Source organism: Oncorhynchus nerka, linkage group LG20 (genome assembly GCF_034236695.1).
Source record: "Oncorhynchus nerka isolate Pitt River linkage group LG20, Oner_Uvic_2.0, whole genome shotgun sequence".
NCBI lineage: Eukaryota > Metazoa > Chordata > Actinopteri > Salmoniformes > Salmonidae > Oncorhynchus > Oncorhynchus nerka.
Window position 1 is genome coordinate 57,060,331 of NC_088415.1, and position 17,970 is coordinate 57,078,300.

A 17,970-nucleotide genomic window follows, 5' to 3' on the forward strand; every position below is an offset into this window, starting at 1 on the left:
AGCCATCAGCTGAGCTCCAGGCCTACATGTGTGAATATAGAGGTTTTGATGCGTAGTCATGAGTGCCAGAAAAGCAGTCACCTTCACAGCTAAAGTCACTGTTTTATTCATTATACATTCAATATTCATGTGTGAGTTTGTTCTTGTTGTCCCCTCGTGTGTGTGTGTGTGTGTGTGTGTGTGCGTGTGTGTGTAGGTGTAGTAGTCCAGTCCAGCTATGTGTCTAAAGGGCCAGCTCCCAGTAGTAGTTCCACTCCCTCCCCTGGAGCAGGAGTGGCTACAGCTGGATTCTCCCCCAGTCCTGCTGCTGCTGCCCAGGCCTCGCCTTCCCCCTCCCTCACCCTGCCCCTGGCCCAAGGTGAGAGGAGCACCATTCGCCTCCCTCTCTCTTGCCTCTCCTTCAACATCCTCCTGTCCCTCCTTCATTCCTCTCTGTGGGTGGCCCTCCCTTAATGTTTCGGCTAGGCGAGCCGAACAAGTTTTCTCGCATACTCCCGTAAAAGACCTTCGCTTGAAAAACGAGAAAAAAGTGGCAATACTTCTGTTTGTCCATTTTGAGACGCCGTAGCCAGCATACACTCAGAATTAATCTAAGACGACTCAAGAAATCTGTCATGAATTTTGACGTTTTTGTCGAGGAGATCTTAGTAACGCAATTTTGCAATTGACTAGGATGTTTAGTGTAGTATTTCTCAAGTGAAAAAATGTGCATGCGGGCGAGTCGTCTCAGGCACTTTTATTTTTAATTTTAATTTTATTTAACTTTTATTTAACTAGGCAAGTCAGTTAAGAACAAATTCTTATTTACAATGACAGACTACCAGAAGGCCTCCTGCGTGGACGGGGGCTGGGATTAATAATAAATCAAATGATAAATATAGGACAAAACACACGTCACGACAAGAGAGACAACACTACATAAATAGAGACCTAAGATGACAACATAGCAAGGCAGCAACACATGACAACACAGCATGGTAGCAACACATGACAACACAGCATGGTAGCAACACATGACCACAACATGGTAGCAGCACAAAACGTGGTACAAACATTCTTGGGCACAGACAACAGCACAAAGGGCAAGAAGGTAAGAGACAACATTACATCACACAAAACAGCCACAACTGTCAGTAAGTGTCCATGATTGAGTCTTTGAATGAAGAGTTTGAGATTAAACTGTCCAGTTTGAGTGTTTGTTGCAGCTCGTTCCAGTCGTTAGCTGCAGCGAACTGAAAAGAGGAGCGATCCAGGGATGTGTGTGCTTTGGGGACCTTTAACAGAATGTGACTGGCAGAATGGGTGTTGTATGTTGAGGATGAGGGCTGCAGTAGATATCTCAGATAGGGGGAGTGAGGCCTAAGAGAGTTTTATAATAAGCATCAACCAGTGGATTTTGCGACTGGTATACAGAGATGACCAGTATAGAGTAGAGGTCGACCGATTATGATTTTTAAACACAGATACCGATTATTGGAGGACCAAAACAGCCGGTACCGATTAATCGGCCAATTTTGTATTTATTTATTTGTAATAATGACAATTACAACAATACTGAATGAACGCTTATTTTAACTTCATATAATACATCAATAATATCAATTTAGCCTCAAGTAAATAATGAAACGTTTAATTTGGTTTAAAAAAGCAAAAACAAAGTGTTGGAGAAGAAAGTAAAAGTGCAATATGTGCCATGTAAGAAAGCTAACGTTTCAGTTCCTTGCTGTTCCTTGTTACATTAGCCTCATCTCGGGAGTTGATAGGCTTGAAGTCATAAACAGCGCAATGCTTGACGCACAACGAAGAGCTGCTGGCAGAACGCACTAAACTGCTGTTTGAATGAATGTTTACGCGCCTGCTTCTGCCTACCACCGCTCAGTCAGATACTTAGATACTTGTATGCTTGTATGCTCAGTCAGATTATATGCAATGCAGGACACGCTAGATAATATCTAGTAATATAATCAACCATGTGTAGTTAACTAGTGATTATGATTGATTGTTTTTTATAAGATAAGTTTAATGCTAGCTAGTAACTTAACTTGGCTTACTGCATTCGCGTAACAGGCAGTCTCCTTGTGGAGTGCAACGAGAGAGAGGCAGGTCGTTATTGCGTTGGACTAGTTAACTGTAAGGTTGCAAGATTGATTCCCCCGAGCTGACAAGGTGAAAATCTGTCGTTCTGCCCCTGAACAAGGCAGTTAATCCACCGTTCCTAGGCCATCATTGAAAATAAGAATGTGTTCTTAACTGACTTGCCTAGTTAAATAAAGGTACAAAAATATATATATATATATATTTTTTTAATGGGCAAATCGGCGCCCAAAAATACCGATTTCCGATTGTTATGAAAACTTGAAATCTGCCCTAATTAATCAGCCATTCCGATTAATCGGTCGACCTCTAGTATAGAGTGCAGTGATGTCTGGTGGTGGCAAATCTGATGGCCGAATGGTAAAGAACATCTAGCCGCTCGAGAGCACCCTTACCTGCCGATCTATAACTTACATCTCCGTAATCTTCTGAATCAAGGTTAGTTTGGCAGCTGGGGTGAAAGAGGAGTGATTACAATATAGGGAACCAAGTCTATGTTTAACTTAGCCTGAAGCTTTGGTATGTGCTGAGAGAAGGACAGTGTACTGTCTAGCCATACTCCCAAGCCATACTCCCAAGTACTTGTATGAGGTGACTACCTCAAGCTCTAAACCCTCAGAGGTAGTGATCACACCGGAGAGGGGCATTCTTCTTACCAAACCACATGCCCTTTGTTTTGGAGGTGTTCAGAACAAGATTAAGAGTAGAGAAAGCTTGTTGGACTCTAAGAAGGCTTTGTTGTAGAGCGTTTAACACAAAATCCGGGGAGGGGCCAGCTGAGTATATGACTGTATAATCTGCATATAAATGGATGAGAGCGCATCCTACTGCCTGAGCTATGTTGTTGATGTAAATTGAGAAGAGCGTGGGGCCTAGGATCGAGCCTTGGGGTACACCCTTGGTGACAGGCATTGGCTGAGACTGCAGATGTTCTGACATTATACACTGCACTCTTTGAGGGAGAGGTAGTTACCAAAGACCCCTCAGAGACACCAATACTCGTCCCACAAGAATGGAGTGGTCTACCGTATCAAAAGTTTGGCCAATTCAATAAAAGTAGCAGCAAAACATTGCTTAGAATCAAGGGCAATAGTGACATCATTGAAAACCTTTAAGGTTGCAGTGACACATCCGTAAACTGAGCGGAAACCAGATTGCATACCAGAGAGAATACTATAGACATCAAGAAAGCCAGTCATTTGATTATTGACAAGTTTTTCCAGCACTTTTGATAAACGGGGCAAAATAGAAGGCCTATAACCGTAAGGATCAGCTTGATCTCCCCCTTTAAATAAAGGATGAACGGTGGCTGCCTTCCAAGCAATGGGAACCTACACAGAGAGGGGAGACAGGTTAAAAAGGTCAGAGATAGGCTTGGTGATGATAGGGGCAGAAACCTTAAAGAAACTAAACCATCTGACCCAGCTGTTTTTTTGGGGTCAAGTTTAAGGAGCTCCTTTAGCACCTCAGACTCAGTGACTGCCTGCAGAGAGAAACAGCGGAAAGAGGGAGGAGCATCAGGGATAGTCACATTAGAAGGGGTGGGAGATGAGGAAATGTTGGACAGGCAAGGAGGCATGGCTGAGTCAAATAGAAATCCTGACTTAATGAAGTGGTGATTAAAGAGCTCAGCCATGTGCTTCTTGTCGGTAACAACCACATCATCAACATTAAGGGACATGAGCAGCTGTGAGGAGGAGGGTTTATTCTCCAGGTCTTTAACCATTTTCCAGAACTTCTTGGGGTTTGACCCACAGAGAGAGAACTGCTCCTTAAAGTAACTAACTTTGGCCTTCCGGATAGCCTGAGTGCACTTATTTCTCATTTGCCTGAACAAGACTCAGTCAGCTGAGTATGCGAGCCTTTCGCCAAATGCAATTCTTGAGGTGGTGTAACTCTGCAAAAAAACAGTCGAACCAGGGCCTGAACCTGTTTTTAATTTTCTTTGTGGGGAGATGTTTGTTAACAATAGCACTGAAAATATGAAAAAAATAAGGTCCAAGTGTCTTCGACAGAGGGGATCAAACTGATTCTATACCAAGTTACAGAGGCCAGGTCATGAAGGAAGGCTTGATCATTAAAAACATTTAGCAAGCGTCTATGACAAATCAGGACATGTAATTTCACTGAGCAGCCATTAAGAACAGAGGCTGTAAAGCAGTGATTTCTGAAGTCATTACAAAAAACACCAGACCGATACCTATCAAGATTATTTGTGAGGATAACATTGAGGAGAGTAGCCTTTTCTGGGTGTTTGGAGTCATACCTCGTGGGATTGGTAATAATCTGAGAAAGATTTAGGGAGTCCCATTGCTTTAGGACTTTGTCAGGTGGTTTAAGCATGTCCAAATTGGGGCTGGCAACAGTAGATTGGCCAGGGTGTACATTCACATTTCAGGATATCATTAACAATCAAGGCACGGCAGAGGACAGGGAGAGCTCTGCAGTGTTGGTTTATGACATTTGAATGTGCATTAGATGGCAGAAAGATCATATTGTACTGCAATTTCATCAGGTAACATGAATACAAAGCCAGCGAGAGGTGGTTAGAATAGGATGGGAGGCCAAGAGTCTGTGTAACCAATAGAGAGTCAGAGTCCCGAGTGTGGGAACAAACACAGTCTTTCCCACGGTTGGGTGAACATGAAAGTTCATAGTCAACAAAGCATGCAGGAGTCATGGGGCAACTAGCAAAATGCACGAGAAAAAATATATATAACGACTTGGGGACATCCATTGTAAGTTTATAGTCACTCGCCACAGCAGTGCCTGTGTGCTGGAGGCGAGCGAAAGCTCGGGAGAGAGGGGGGAGTGTGGTGGGGGTACCTGTACCAGACAGGTGGAGACATGCTAGGGCAGACGGTGACAGAGAGGGGGAGTGTGGTGGGGGTACCTGTACCAGACAGGTGGAGACATGCCAGGGCAGACGGTGAACAGAGAGGGGAGTGCGGTGGGGGTACCTGTACCCGACAGGATGAGACAGGCCAGGGCAGACGGTGAACAGAGAGGGGGAGTGCAGTGGGGGTACCTGTACCAGACAGGTGGAGACAACCAGGGCAGACAGTGAACAGAGAGGGGGAGTGTGGTGGGGGTACCTGTACCAGACAGGATGAGACATGCCAGGGCAGACGGTGAACAGAGAGGGGGAGTGTGGTGGGGGTACCTGTGCCAGACAGGATGAGACATGCCAGGGCAGACGGTGAACAGAGAGGGGGAGTGCAGTGGGGGTACCTGTACCAGACAGGTGGAGACATGCCAGGGCAGACGGTGAACAGAGAGGGGGAGTGCGGTGGGGGTACCTGTACCAGACAGGTGGAGACATGCCAGGACAGACAGTGAACAGAGAGGGGGAGTGCAGTGGGGGTACCTGTACCAGACAGGAGGAGACAACCAGGGCAGACAGTGGACAGAGAGGGGGAGTGCAGTGGGGGATACCTGTACCAGACAGGGGGAGACATGCCAGGGCAGACAGTGGACAGAGAGGGGGAGTGCAGTGGGGGTACCTGTACCAGACAGGAGGAGACAACCAGGGCAGACAGTGGACAGAGAGGGGGAGTTCGGTGGGGTACCTGTACCAGACAGGTGGAGACAACCAGGGCAGACAGTAGACAGAGAGGGGGAGTGCAGTGGGGGTACCTGTACCAGACAGGAGGAGACAACCAGGGCAGACAGTGGACAGAGAGGGGGAGTGCAGTGGGGGTACCTGTACCAGACAGGAGGAGACAACCAGGGCAGACAGTGGACAGAGGGGGGGTGCAGTGGGGGTACCTGTACCAGACAGGAGGAGACAACCAGGGCAGACAGTGGACAGAGAGGGGGAGTGCAGTGGGGGTACCTGTACCAGACAGGGGGAGACATGCCAGGGCAGACAGTGGACAGAGAGGGGGAGTGCAGTGGGGGTACCTGTACCAGACAGGGGGAGACATGCCAGGGCAGACGGTGAACAGAGAGGGGGAGTGCAGTGGGGGTACCTGTACCAGACAGGAGGAGACAACCAGGGCAGACAGTGGACAGAGAGGGGGGAGTGCAGTGGGGTACCTGTACCAGACAGGAGGAGACAACCAGGGCAGACAGTGGACAGAGAGGGGGAGTGCAGTGGGGGTACCTGTACCAGACAGGAGGAGACAACCAGGGCAGACAGTGGACAGAGAGGGGAGTGCAGTGGGGGTACCTGTACCAGACAGGAGGAGACAACCAGGGCAGACAGTGAACAGAGAGGGGGAGTGCAGTGGGGGTACCTGTACCAGACAGGAGGAGACAACCAGGGCAGACAGTGGACAGAGAGGGAGAGTGCAGTGGGGGTACCTGTACCAGACAGGAGGAGACAACCAGGGCAGACAGTGGACAGAGAGGGGGAGTGCAGTGGGGGTACCTGTACCAGACAGGAGGAGACAACCAGGGCAGACAGTGAACAGAGAGGGGGAGTGCAGTGGGGGTACCTGTAACAGACAGGAGGAGACAACCAGGGCAGACAGTGGACAGAGAGGGGGAGTGCAGTGGGGTACCTGTACCAGACAGGAGGAGACAACCAGGGCAGACAGTGGACAGAGAGGGGGAGTGCAGTGGGGGTACCTGTAACAGAGAGGAGGAGACAACCAGGGCAGACAGTGGACAGAGAGGGGGGAGTGCAGTGGGGGTACCTGTACCAGACAGGAGGAGACAACCAGGGCAGACAGTGAACAGAGAGGGGGGAGTGCAGTGGGGGTACCTGTAACAGACAGGAGGAGACAACCAGGGCAGACAGTGGACAGAGAGGGGGGAGTGCAGTGGGGGTACCTGTACCAGACAGGAGGAGACAACCAGGGCAGACAGTGGACAGATCACCAGGTGGAATCCAAGCAGCAGTGCAGCAGGCAACAGTAGTAGGTGTCACACCCACTTCGGAGAAGCTTTTATTTCTGGAGGCAGATTTCTTAGAAAATGCCAGTAGATGGTCACTGAACATTCTTCAAAGGTCTCTGGATTTGGGTGGGATAGCCTGTGAGACTCCTGCCATTTGTTGGGCTCAAAGGCTTCAACACCTCTCACTTCACACCTCAGTTCTACTTGAAGTTATACCTGGTCTTTCTCAGTTCCAGGTTGGATGGTGTCCTCTGGTCTCTGCTGTTTGTTTGCCAGAGCACCCTCTGTATAGCTTGGAAAAATTAATCTTTGGTAGTAGTAATCCTTCCAGGTAATTTTGTCCAAAATTAGGTTGTAGGTTTGGAGTTTTGATCTGGAGTGAAGGTTATGCTGTGGAGGGTAGCATCCTGTATGTCCCCGCCGAAAAATCCAAGTTTATCTAACTCCAAATCTATATTTTTGTTTTAAAAAAACATGTTGAAAAATGCGAGAGCTCACATGCAGCTATGTCTCTCCCTCCCTTCCTTTTACTTCATTGACTAATCCCTAGTGTTGACCAATCGGCAACGAGGGGTCGTAGACTTCGGCTTGCCGAAGAACCCTTGCCAAAGTCTAAAACGAACAAAAACGTCACAAAATGTTGTCATAAATGGTTAAATAAAGGTTAAATAGAAATAAATAAAAAATGATATACACACAAGCTGTTACAAGCGGTTTCGGCTGGGAAGCGCCCGGTCGCCCTTAGCCTTCCCTTCTCTTTCCTCCACACATTCAGCTCTCCATCTCTCCTTTTCACCTCACGTTTCTACCACTTAACAATTCCTCCACTTTTTACACTTCCACCCTCAACCCCTCTCTTCCACTCTCTCCCCCTTCTTCCTCATACCCCGGTCCTTGTAAAGGTTGCATTTTGTCTTGTTTGTATTTTGAGCCCCATCTCGTTCTCTGTATCTCCCGTCTCCTCTACAGTGAAGACAGAGCCAGGAGTCTGTACACCCGTCTCTGCTACACCTGCCCCGTCGCCCCCTGTAACAGCCCCTGTTGCCTTCTCCACCCATGTAGCTGCTCCTCCCACTGCCTTCGCCTCGGTCAAACTGGAGCAGGGGGCCGACACCAGCTCACACCAGCACGTCGAGGTCATCAAGTAAGGACAACTCGGGTGCCATATGAGTTATTACAAAGGGGTCCCAAGAGAACCTGAACTAAGCTCATACCACATCAGTTACACTATAAATGGCGTTGGCCGTTGGCTAACAAGTAAGGACTACTTAGATATATCTCAGACAAAACAGTATATGCTATGAAAAGGATGGGCTATTGGCAAACAACGTAGCACCAAAGCGTTAGCATAGCAGCGTTAGCATAGCAGCACTAGCATTGTTCTACACCACAGAAGCGAAGTGGGCTATTGGATGTGGATGGTTTGGGCACTACACCCAGACCTATGGGTTTGCTTGAGAGTCTGTTGGTGTCTTGCGTGTGGTAATGTGTTTGTGCCTCTCCTGGCTCCTCAGCACGGAACACATAGAGACCCTCATGCAGCTGCTCACCGCCGTGGTGAAGAAATCCCCCCTCATCGTACCAGAGAAGAGTAAGCTCCCTTCCTCATTTTCTTTGTTCTCACTCCTGACTCTCTGCACATCCATTCTTCTTAGACCAGGTACCATGTAAATAAAGCTCGAGTGAGACGGATGGGATGTTAAACCGGTGTCCTGACTCTGTGGTCATTAAAAGTCCCAGACCACTTATCGCAAGACTAGGGGTGTTAAAAGTCCCATCCTGGTCCCATTTCTCATTCTTAATTGGCGTATCACTCCTCACCTCTCCACCATGCTATCTAATGTGTGGTGAGCGTTCGGGCACATAGTGGTCGTCGGTGCATCCCCCGAGTGGTTGCCACACATTGGTGGTGGATGAGGTGAGTTTCCCCCTTACGATGTAAAGTGCTTTGAGTGCCTTAGTTGGTAGAATGGCACTACATAAATCCAATCTCTTAGTAGTATTATTATGTAGATAGTGTATGCTGTGTGTTGTCTGGTTAATATTGTGTTGTATTGTTCAGCCGAGGACTCCCATCCGTTCTGTGCAGTGTCTACTGAGCAGTATTACTCCTGGAACATTGGGAAACGCAGGGCAGCAGAGGTAAAGATTGTTTGTTTGTGTTGTTGGCTGTGTGTTTGTTAGTCTGGCTGTGTACAACATGTGTAAACATGTCAGTGTTCATTAGTGTTGTTTATGCGTGTGTTTACACGTGACTTTGACTCTGCATATTTTCTGCTTACCTCATGTCTCCCTGTCCAGTCGGATTCTTCTCTCTCTATTTTTGCTCCGTCATCATCCTCTTTCATCTCTACAAAATACACACACACACGTTTACCCCAGATGCTGCCTAGAGCCCCTGTAAACCCATTATCTATGGAGACAGTCTAGACTGGTTTTCTTCTCTCTATCTGACAGTCAGTCTCTCAGACAGCAGTGTTCTATGCTGCCTGCCCCAGAGCCCAGACTTATTCTACCCAGGAAAATAGTATGATGATTATGAGGTTAATGGTCCACCCGAGGCTTACTACTGACTCTGTTATGGTAACTCATATCTCCTATGAACTCATAAAGGAGGTTCAGAGGGAGTAATGCCCGAAGACACCCTGGAGAGGGCTGGCTCTGTGCTGTCTAGCTACAAACTGTTTAGTCCATAAAAACAGACTCCATGTGATTAATATGCTAAATAATATTTGAGTGACAGCTGCTGAAAGAGAATAACGGGAGATTTCTGAGAATTGTGAGGAATCAGAGCTGTCATTCGTCTATTAATGATATTGTACTATGTCTTCTGACCCATGTTTTACATTGTAATTGTCATTAATAAAGACATTAGGAAAGAAAAAAGCAATCAGAGTTATCTCCATTATAATGTGCAAAGTGTGTTGACTGTTTTGTATTTAGTATGTATATACACGTAACTGCCAAAATAAAGGAAACGCCATCATAAAGTGTCTTAATAGGACGTTGGGCAACCACAAACCAGAACAGCTTCAATGCATCTTGGCATAGATTCTACAAGTGTCTGGAACTCTACTGGAGTGATGTGACACCATTCTTCCTCACTCCAGAATCTCCCATAAGTGTTCAATTGGGTTAATATCTATTGACTTGATCCCATGGCATATGGTTTACATTGTTTTCATGCTCATCCAACCATTCAGTGACCACTTCTACCCTGTGAATGGGGGCAAAGTCATCCTATGGGAGCATAGCCATGGTAGCCAAAATAATGGCCTGCTCAGCATTTTTATACATGACCCTAAGCATTATGGGATGTTAATTGCATAATTAACCCAGGAACCACATCTGTGTGGAAGCACCTGCTTTCAAAATACTTTGTATCCCTCATTTACACAAGTTTTTCCATTATTTTGGCAAGTACCTGTGTGTTGATTTGAGTGCACTTGAAATAAAGTTGATATGGTTGTCTCATTGTAGCTCCAGCGTGCGGTAGCAGTGAAGCGTGTGGTCCAGGATGTATTGGAGCGCTGCCCCCGCCTGCAGGCCCTCACACCCCCTAAGACCAGAGAGGTGGTCCAGTGGTGCCGACAGAGAGGCTACACACCCCCGGACCCCGAGCCCCTACGCAGCAGCAGGCCTGATGAAGGAACCATAGAGGACATCCTCACACAGATAGACAACGAACCAGGTAGAGTGGGGGAAGGTGAAGAGGGCTGTTGAGAGACACAGAGAGAGAGAGAGAATGCCTCTAACTCTATTATGTGGCATTTTGTAACCTTTTTCAATGTACTGTGTTATTAGTGCTAGTATGCAGGCCTGCCTGGTATTCACAGGCAGTCCTAATTAATTCTGTCTATTGTTCCTGTTCCTGCGTGGAGGAAAAAGCAGGCCTCTAGCCTGATGAGTCACACCAGGCTGAGAGCCCGAACAGCCAAGCTCTGTTCTTTGCTCTGATCGCTATGGTCCAAATGCACACACTCTTTGGCTCTCTCTCTTTCATACACTCTCTCTACCTCACTCACTCTCACTGTCTTTCTCTGCATGTCTAAATACAAAGTTAGGAACAGATGTGCTCAGCCTTCACACCTGTTTAAATAAAGCTCTCACCTGTTTAAAGCTCTCACCTGTTAGCCTATTTTCTGACGGTTATTTTCAAGATGTACTTCATATAAAGAGCAAGGAAGTCTTTATTTACATTTCTCTAAATTATCCATTTATCTTGATTCAACCTCTGTCCTTCAACTCCTTCTATGGAGTACAGAGCAATATACACTGTGTACAAAATGACTGACCAGGTGAAAGCTATGATCCCTTATTCAATCAGTGTAGATGAAGGGGGGAGAATTCATTTTTTTTACCTGAGAGACAACAATTGAGACATGGATTGTGTATGTGTGCCGTTCAGAGGGTGTACGGATAGAGAACATAGATAGAGAACATTCTCGGTTTTTGGAACGTCTACCTTTGTGTGTGTGTGTTAACTTGTGTCATCATTGTTTAGAGTGCCCCTCTACCCTGGGTAGCTGTGAGGAGTTGGTCCAGCGGTTGGAGCAGCTGCAGACCCTGCTGAAGACTGAGCCAGAGGATGATGATGATGAAGTCCTAGACATCGTCAGTGTGACCCCGCCCTCTCAGAAGTTAAAGGTCAAAGAAGAGGAACAGGAAACGGACCCCGAGCCCAAGTACTTCCTGGCCCCATGCCCCTCGGCCCAGTTTGTCAGCGAAACAGCTCAACAGGTGAGGAGCTACAGTGCCTTGCAAAAGTATTCACCTCCCTTGGCGTTTTTTTCTATATTGTTGCATTACAACCTGTAATTTAAATTGATTTTTATTTGGATTTCATGTAATGGACATACGCAAAATTGTCCAAATTCGTGAAGTTAATTGAAAAAAATTACTTCTTTAAAAAAAATAACAGGTGCGTGCATATGTATTCACCCCCTTTGCTATGAAGCCCCTAAATAAGATCTGGTACAACCAATTACCTTCAGAAGTCATATAATTAATTAGATAAAGTCCACATGTGTGCAATCTAAGTGTCACATGATCTGTCACATGATCTCAGTATATATACACCTGTTCTGAAAGGCCCCAGAGTCTGCAACACCACAAATCAAGGGGCACCACCAAGCAAGTGGCACCATGAAGACCAATGACCTCTCCAAACAGGTCAGGGACAAAGTTGTGGAGAACTACAGATCAGGGTTGGGTTATAAAAAAATATCAGAAACTTTGAACATCCCACAGAGCACCATTAAATCCATTATTAAAAATGGAAATAATATGGCACCACAACAAACCTGCCAAGAGAGGGCCGTCCACCAAAACTGACGGACCAGGCAAGGAGGGCATTAATCAGAGAGGCAGCAAAGAGACCAAGGACAACCCTGAAGGAGCTGCAAAGCTCCACAGCGGAGATTGGAGTATCTGTCCACAGGACCACTTTAAGCCGTACACTCCACAGAGCTGGGCTTTACGGAAGTGGCCAGAAAAAAAGACATCGCTTAGAGAAAAAAATAGGCAAACGTGTTCGCCAAAAGGCATGTGGGAGGGTCCCCAAACATATGCAAGAAGGTACTCTGGGTCAGATGAGACTAAAATTGAGCTTTTTAGCCATCAAGGAAAATGCTATGTCTGGCGCAAACCCAACACCTCTCATCACCCCGAGAACACCATCCCCACATTGAAGCATGGTGGTGGAAGCATGCTGTGGGGATGTTTTTCATTGGGAGGGACTGGGAAACTGGTCAGAATTCAAGGAATGATGGATGGTGCTAAATACAGGGAAATTCCTGACTGAAACCTGTTTCAGTCTTCCAGAGATTTGAGACTTGGACAGAGGTTCACATTCCAGCAGGACAATGAACCTTAGCATACTGCTAAAACAACACTTGAGTGGTTTAAATGGAAACATTTAAATGTCTTGGAATGACCTAGTCAAAGCCCAGACCTCAATCCAATTTAGAATCTGTGGTATGACATAAAGATTGCTGTACACCAGCAGGAAGCCATCCAACTTGAAGGAGCTGGAGCAGTTTTGCCTTAAAGAATGGGCAAAAATCCCAGTGGCTCAATGTACCAAACTTATAGAGACATATCCCAAGAGACTTGCAGCTGTAATTGCTGCAAAAGGTGGCACTACAAAGTATTGACTTTGGGGGGTGAGTAGTTATGCACGCTCAAGTTTTCCGTTTTTTGTAGAGCAATAAAACATATTTTGCATCTTCAAAGTGGTAGGCATGTTTTGTAAATCAAATGATACAAACCCCCCCCAAAAATCAAGGCAACAAAATAGGAAAATTGCCAAGGGGGGTGAATATTTTTGCAAGGCACTGTATCTGGTCAGCATCGACAAATAAGGGAGTTGGTCGAAGTTGACCCTTACTTAGGATTGCACAACTTTGATCCTCCATGGCCACAGTGTGTGCTGGCTTTTCTTCTTGCCATATAAGTATACCGATTTAGACCTGGGAGGAAACCAAGTATGTGCACTTTGCAGTGAAATTCAATCCTCAGTGGACAATTGTCCTTTGCAGACTAGAGGTTGGCTATGAAAGTTGATAAGCACCTAAAAATCGGCCGCTTTCACATTTAACATTACATTTAAGTCATTTAGCAGACGCTCTTATCCAGAGCGACTTACAAATTGGTGCTTTCACCTTATGACATCCAGTGGAACAGCCACTTTACAATAGTGCATCTAGGTCTTTTAAGGGGGAGGGGGAGAAGGATTACTTTATCCTATCCTAGGTATTCCTTAAAGAGGTGGGGTTTCAGGTGTCTCCGGAAGGTGGTGATTGACTCCGCTGTCCTGGCGTCGTGAGGGAGTTTGTTCCTCCATTGGGGGGCCAGAGCAGCGAACAGTTTTGACTGGGCTGAGCGGGAACTGTACTTCCTCAGTGGTAGGGAGGCGAGCAGGCCAGAGGTGGATGAACGCAGTGCCCTTGTTTGGGTGTAGTGCCTGATCAGAGCCTGGAGGTAGTGAGGTGCCGTTCCCCTCACAGCTCCGTAGGCAAGCACCATGGTCTTGTAGCGGATGCGAGCTTCAACTGGAAGCCAGTGGAGAGAGCGGAGGAGCGGGGTGACGTGAGAGAACTTGGGAAGGTTGAACACCAGACGGGCTGCGGCGTTCTGGATGAGTTGTAGGGGTTTAATGGCACAGGCAGGAGCCCAGCCAACAGCGAGTTGCAGTAATCCAGACGGGAGATGACAAGTGCCTGGATTAGGACCTGCGCCGCTTCCTGTGTGAGGCAGGGTCGTACTCTGCGGATGTTGTAGAGCATGAACCTACAGGAACGGGCCACCGCCTTGATGTTATTTGACAGGGTGTTGTCCAAGGTTCTTAGCGCTCTGGGACGAGGACACAATGGAGTTGTCAACCGTTGGCGAGATCATGGAACGGGCAGTCCTTCCCCGGGAGGAAGAGCAGCTCCGTCTTGCCGAGGTTCAGCTTGAGGTGATGATCCGTCATCCACACTGATATGTCTGCCAGACATGCAGAGATGCGATTCGCCACCTGGTCGTCAGAAGGGGAAAGGAGAAGATTAATTGTGTGTCGTCTGCATAGCAATGATAGGAGAGACCATGTGAGGTTATGACAGAGCCAAGTGACTTGGTGTATAGCGAGAATAGGAGAGGGCCTAGAACAGAGCCCTGGGGGACACCAGTGGTGAGAGCACGTGGTGAGGAGACGGATTCTCGCCACGCCACCTGGTAGGAGCGACCTGTCAGGTAGGACGCAATCCAAGCGTGGGCCGCGCCGGAACAACTCGGAGAGGGTGGAGAGGAGGATCTGATGGTTCACAGTATCGAAGGCAGCCGATAGGTCTAGAAGGATGAGAGCAGAGGAGAGAGAGTTAGCTTTAGCAGTGCGGAGCGCCTCCGTGATACAGAGAAGAGCAGTCTCAGTTGAATGACTAGTCTTGAAACCTGACTGATTTGGATCAAGAAGGTCATTCTGAGAGAGATAGCGGGAGAGCTGGCCAAGGACGGCACGTTCAAGAGTTTTGGAGAGAAAAGAAAGAAGGGATACTGGTCTGTAGTTGTTGACATCGGAGGGATCGAGTGTAGGTTTTTTCAGAAGGGGGTGCAACTCTCGCTCTCTTGAAGACGGGAGGGACGTAGCCAGCGGTCAGGGATGAGTTGATGAGCGAGGTGAGGTAAGGGAGAAGGTCACCGGAGATGGTCTGGAGAAGAGAGGAGGGGATAGGGCGAGATGTCATCTGGAGAGAGAGGGGGAGAAAGAGGTCAGAGAACAGGGTAGGGCAGTGTGAGCAGAACCAGCGGTGTCGTTTGACTTAGCAAACGAGGATCGGATGTCGCCGATCTCTTCTTTTCAAAATGGTTGACGAAGTCATCTGCAGAGAGGGAGGAGGGGGGAGGGGGAGGAGGATTCAAGAGGGAGGAGAAGGTGGCAAAGAGCTTCCTAGGGTTAGAGGCAGATGCTTGGAATTTAGAGTGGTAGAAAGTGGCTTTTAGCAGCAGAGACAGAGGAGGAAAATGTAGAGAGGAGGGAGTGAAAGGATGCCAGGTCTGCAGGTAGGCGAGTTTTCCTCCATTTCCGCTCGGCTGCCCGGAGCCCTGTTCTGTGAGCTCGCAATGAGTCGTCGAGCCACGGAGCGGGAGGGGAGGACCGAGCCGGCCTGGAGGATAGGGACATAGAGAGTCAAAGGATGCAGAAAGGAGGAGAGGAGGGTTGAGGAGGCAGAATCAGGAGATAGGTTGGAGAAGGTTTGAGCAGAGGGAAGAGATGATAGGATGGAAGAGGAGAGAGTAGCGGGGAGAGAGCGAAGGTTGGGACGGCGCGATACCATCCAAGTAGGGGCAGTGTGGGAAGTGTTGGATGAGAGCGAGAGGGAAAAGGATACAAGGTAGTGGTCGGAGACTTGGAGGGGAGTTGCAATGAGGTTAGTGGAGGAACAGCATCTAGTAAAGATGAGGTCGAGCGTATTGCCTGCCTTGTGAGTAGGGGGGAAGGTGAGAGGGTGAGGTCAAAAGAGGAGAGGATGGAAAGAAGGAGGCAGAGAGGAATGAGTCAAGGTAGACGTGGGGAGGTTAAAGTCGCCCAGAACTGTGAGAGGTGAGCCGTCCTCAGGAAAGGAGCTTATCAAGGCATCAAGCTCATTGATGAACTCTCCAGGAACCTGGAGGGCGATAAATGATAAGGATGTTAAGCTTGAAAGGGCTGGTAACTGTGACAGCATGGAATTCAAAGGAGGCGATAGACAGATGGGTAAGGGGAGAAAGAGAGAATGACCACTTGGGAGAGATGAGGATCCCGGTGCCACCACCCCGCTGACCAGAAGCTCTCGGGGTGTGCTTCGAAGAGAGAGCAGTAGGAGTAGCGGTGTTGTCTGTGGTGATCCATGTTTCCGTCAGAGCCAAAAGTCGAGGGACTGGAGGGAGACATAGGCTGAGATGAACTCTGCCTTGTTGGCCGCAGATCGGCAGTTCCAGAGGCTACCGGAGACCTGGAACTCCACGTGGGTCGTGCGCGCTGGGACCACCAGATTAGGGTGGCTGCGGCCATGCGGTGTGGAGCGTTTGTATGGTCTGTGCAGAGAGGAGAGAACAGGGATAGACAGACACATAGTTGACAGGCTAGAGAAGAGGCTACGCTAATGCAGAGGAGATTGGAATGACAAGTGGACTACACGTCTCGAATGTTCAGAAAGTTAAGCTTACGTAGCAAGAATCTAATTGACTAAAATGATTAAAATGATAGAGTACTGCTGGGGTAGGCTAGCTGCGTTGTTGACACTACCCTAATCAAGAACCGTTGAGTGTGAAGTTTCTACAATGCTGCTTATCGGGAGCTAGCTGGCTAGCTAGCAGTGTTGGTTACGTTACGTTGCGTTAGGAGAACGACAATAGCTGGCTAGCTAACCTAGAGAAAATCGCTCTAGACTACACAATTATCTTTGAAACAAAGACGGCTATGTAGCTAACGATCAAACAAATCACACCGTTGGGACTGTAATGAAATGAAGTGAAAAAGTGATACTACCTGTGGAGCGACGGAATGCGAAAGTTCTATTCAGTAGACGTTGGCTGGCTATTGGCTAGCTAGGAGTGTCTCCTACGTTAAGACGACAAAATAGCTGGCTAGCTAACCTCGGTGAATTAAGATAATCACTCTAAGACTACACACTCTAAACTACACAATTATCTTGGATACGAAGACAGCAAAGACAACTATGTAGCTATCTAATACTACACTAATCAAGTCGTTCGGTTGAGTGTGATAGTTACTACAGTGCTACGGTAGCCGGTGAACAATGCTAGCTGGCTAGCTGCTAGGCAGATAGGAGGGCACGAAATACGATAATAACGCAATTATCACTCTAAGACTCCACACTCTAAGCTACACAATTATCTTGGATACGAAGACAGCAAAGACAACTATGTAGCTAGCTATGTAGCTAGCTAACACTACACTAATCAAGACGTTCAGTTGAGTGTGATAGTACTACAGTGCTACGGTAGACGGTGAACGTGTTGGACAGATAGGGAAATACGATAATTACGCAATTATCTTTGATACAACGACGACTATGTAGCTAGCTAAGAGGAAATTGCTAAGATTAGACAAATCAGACCGTTGTACTATAATGAAATGTAATGAAATGTAATGAAAAAGTTATACAACCTGCAGACCGAAGCGCGTGCTGTATTAAGATGCTAGAGGATTGTGGGATGAGGATAATCCTGGAAAAAGAGTGTAAAAATATACACTCATAGCATCAGCACAACTGTGTAAAGTATCTTCTGGTAACAAGACACAGCATCTCCTAACTTAAGTCTCACTCTTTCGCTCTCCCTTCTCCCCTAACCCTCTCCTCTCTCCATCTCTCTCAGATTGGTGTGGCCTTTCAGCAGGTGGAGGTGGAGAAGAATGTTTTTGCTCCAGTGATCGAGGCCATGATTCTCAAGGTTAGTTACTCCGGATGCCTCAAACACAAGACAGCATAATGAACAATGAGAATGAAAGTTGGCCTCACCTAAAGATAGGCATCATTCACGAGATTGACA

The 17,970-nt window shown here is 47.5% G+C and overlaps 1 protein-coding gene across 1 annotated transcript in view; it reads left to right on the forward strand.

The window, feature by feature from the left end:
* Positions 1 to 17,970, forward strand: part of yeats2 (YEATS domain containing 2) — an 86,242-nt gene that overhangs the window by 64,787 nt on the left and 3,485 nt on the right. Inside the window, exons 22-28 of the mRNA XM_065005646.1 lie at positions 197 to 358; positions 7,906 to 8,080; positions 8,451 to 8,527; positions 8,999 to 9,078; positions 10,417 to 10,627; positions 11,441 to 11,676; positions 17,797 to 17,871. Coding sequence (XP_064861718.1) covers positions 197 to 358; positions 7,906 to 8,080; positions 8,451 to 8,527; positions 8,999 to 9,078; positions 10,417 to 10,627; positions 11,441 to 11,676; positions 17,797 to 17,871 — 1,016 coding nt within the window. The remainder of the gene's footprint in view (positions 1 to 196; positions 359 to 7,905; positions 8,081 to 8,450; positions 8,528 to 8,998; positions 9,079 to 10,416; positions 10,628 to 11,440; positions 11,677 to 17,796; positions 17,872 to 17,970) is intronic.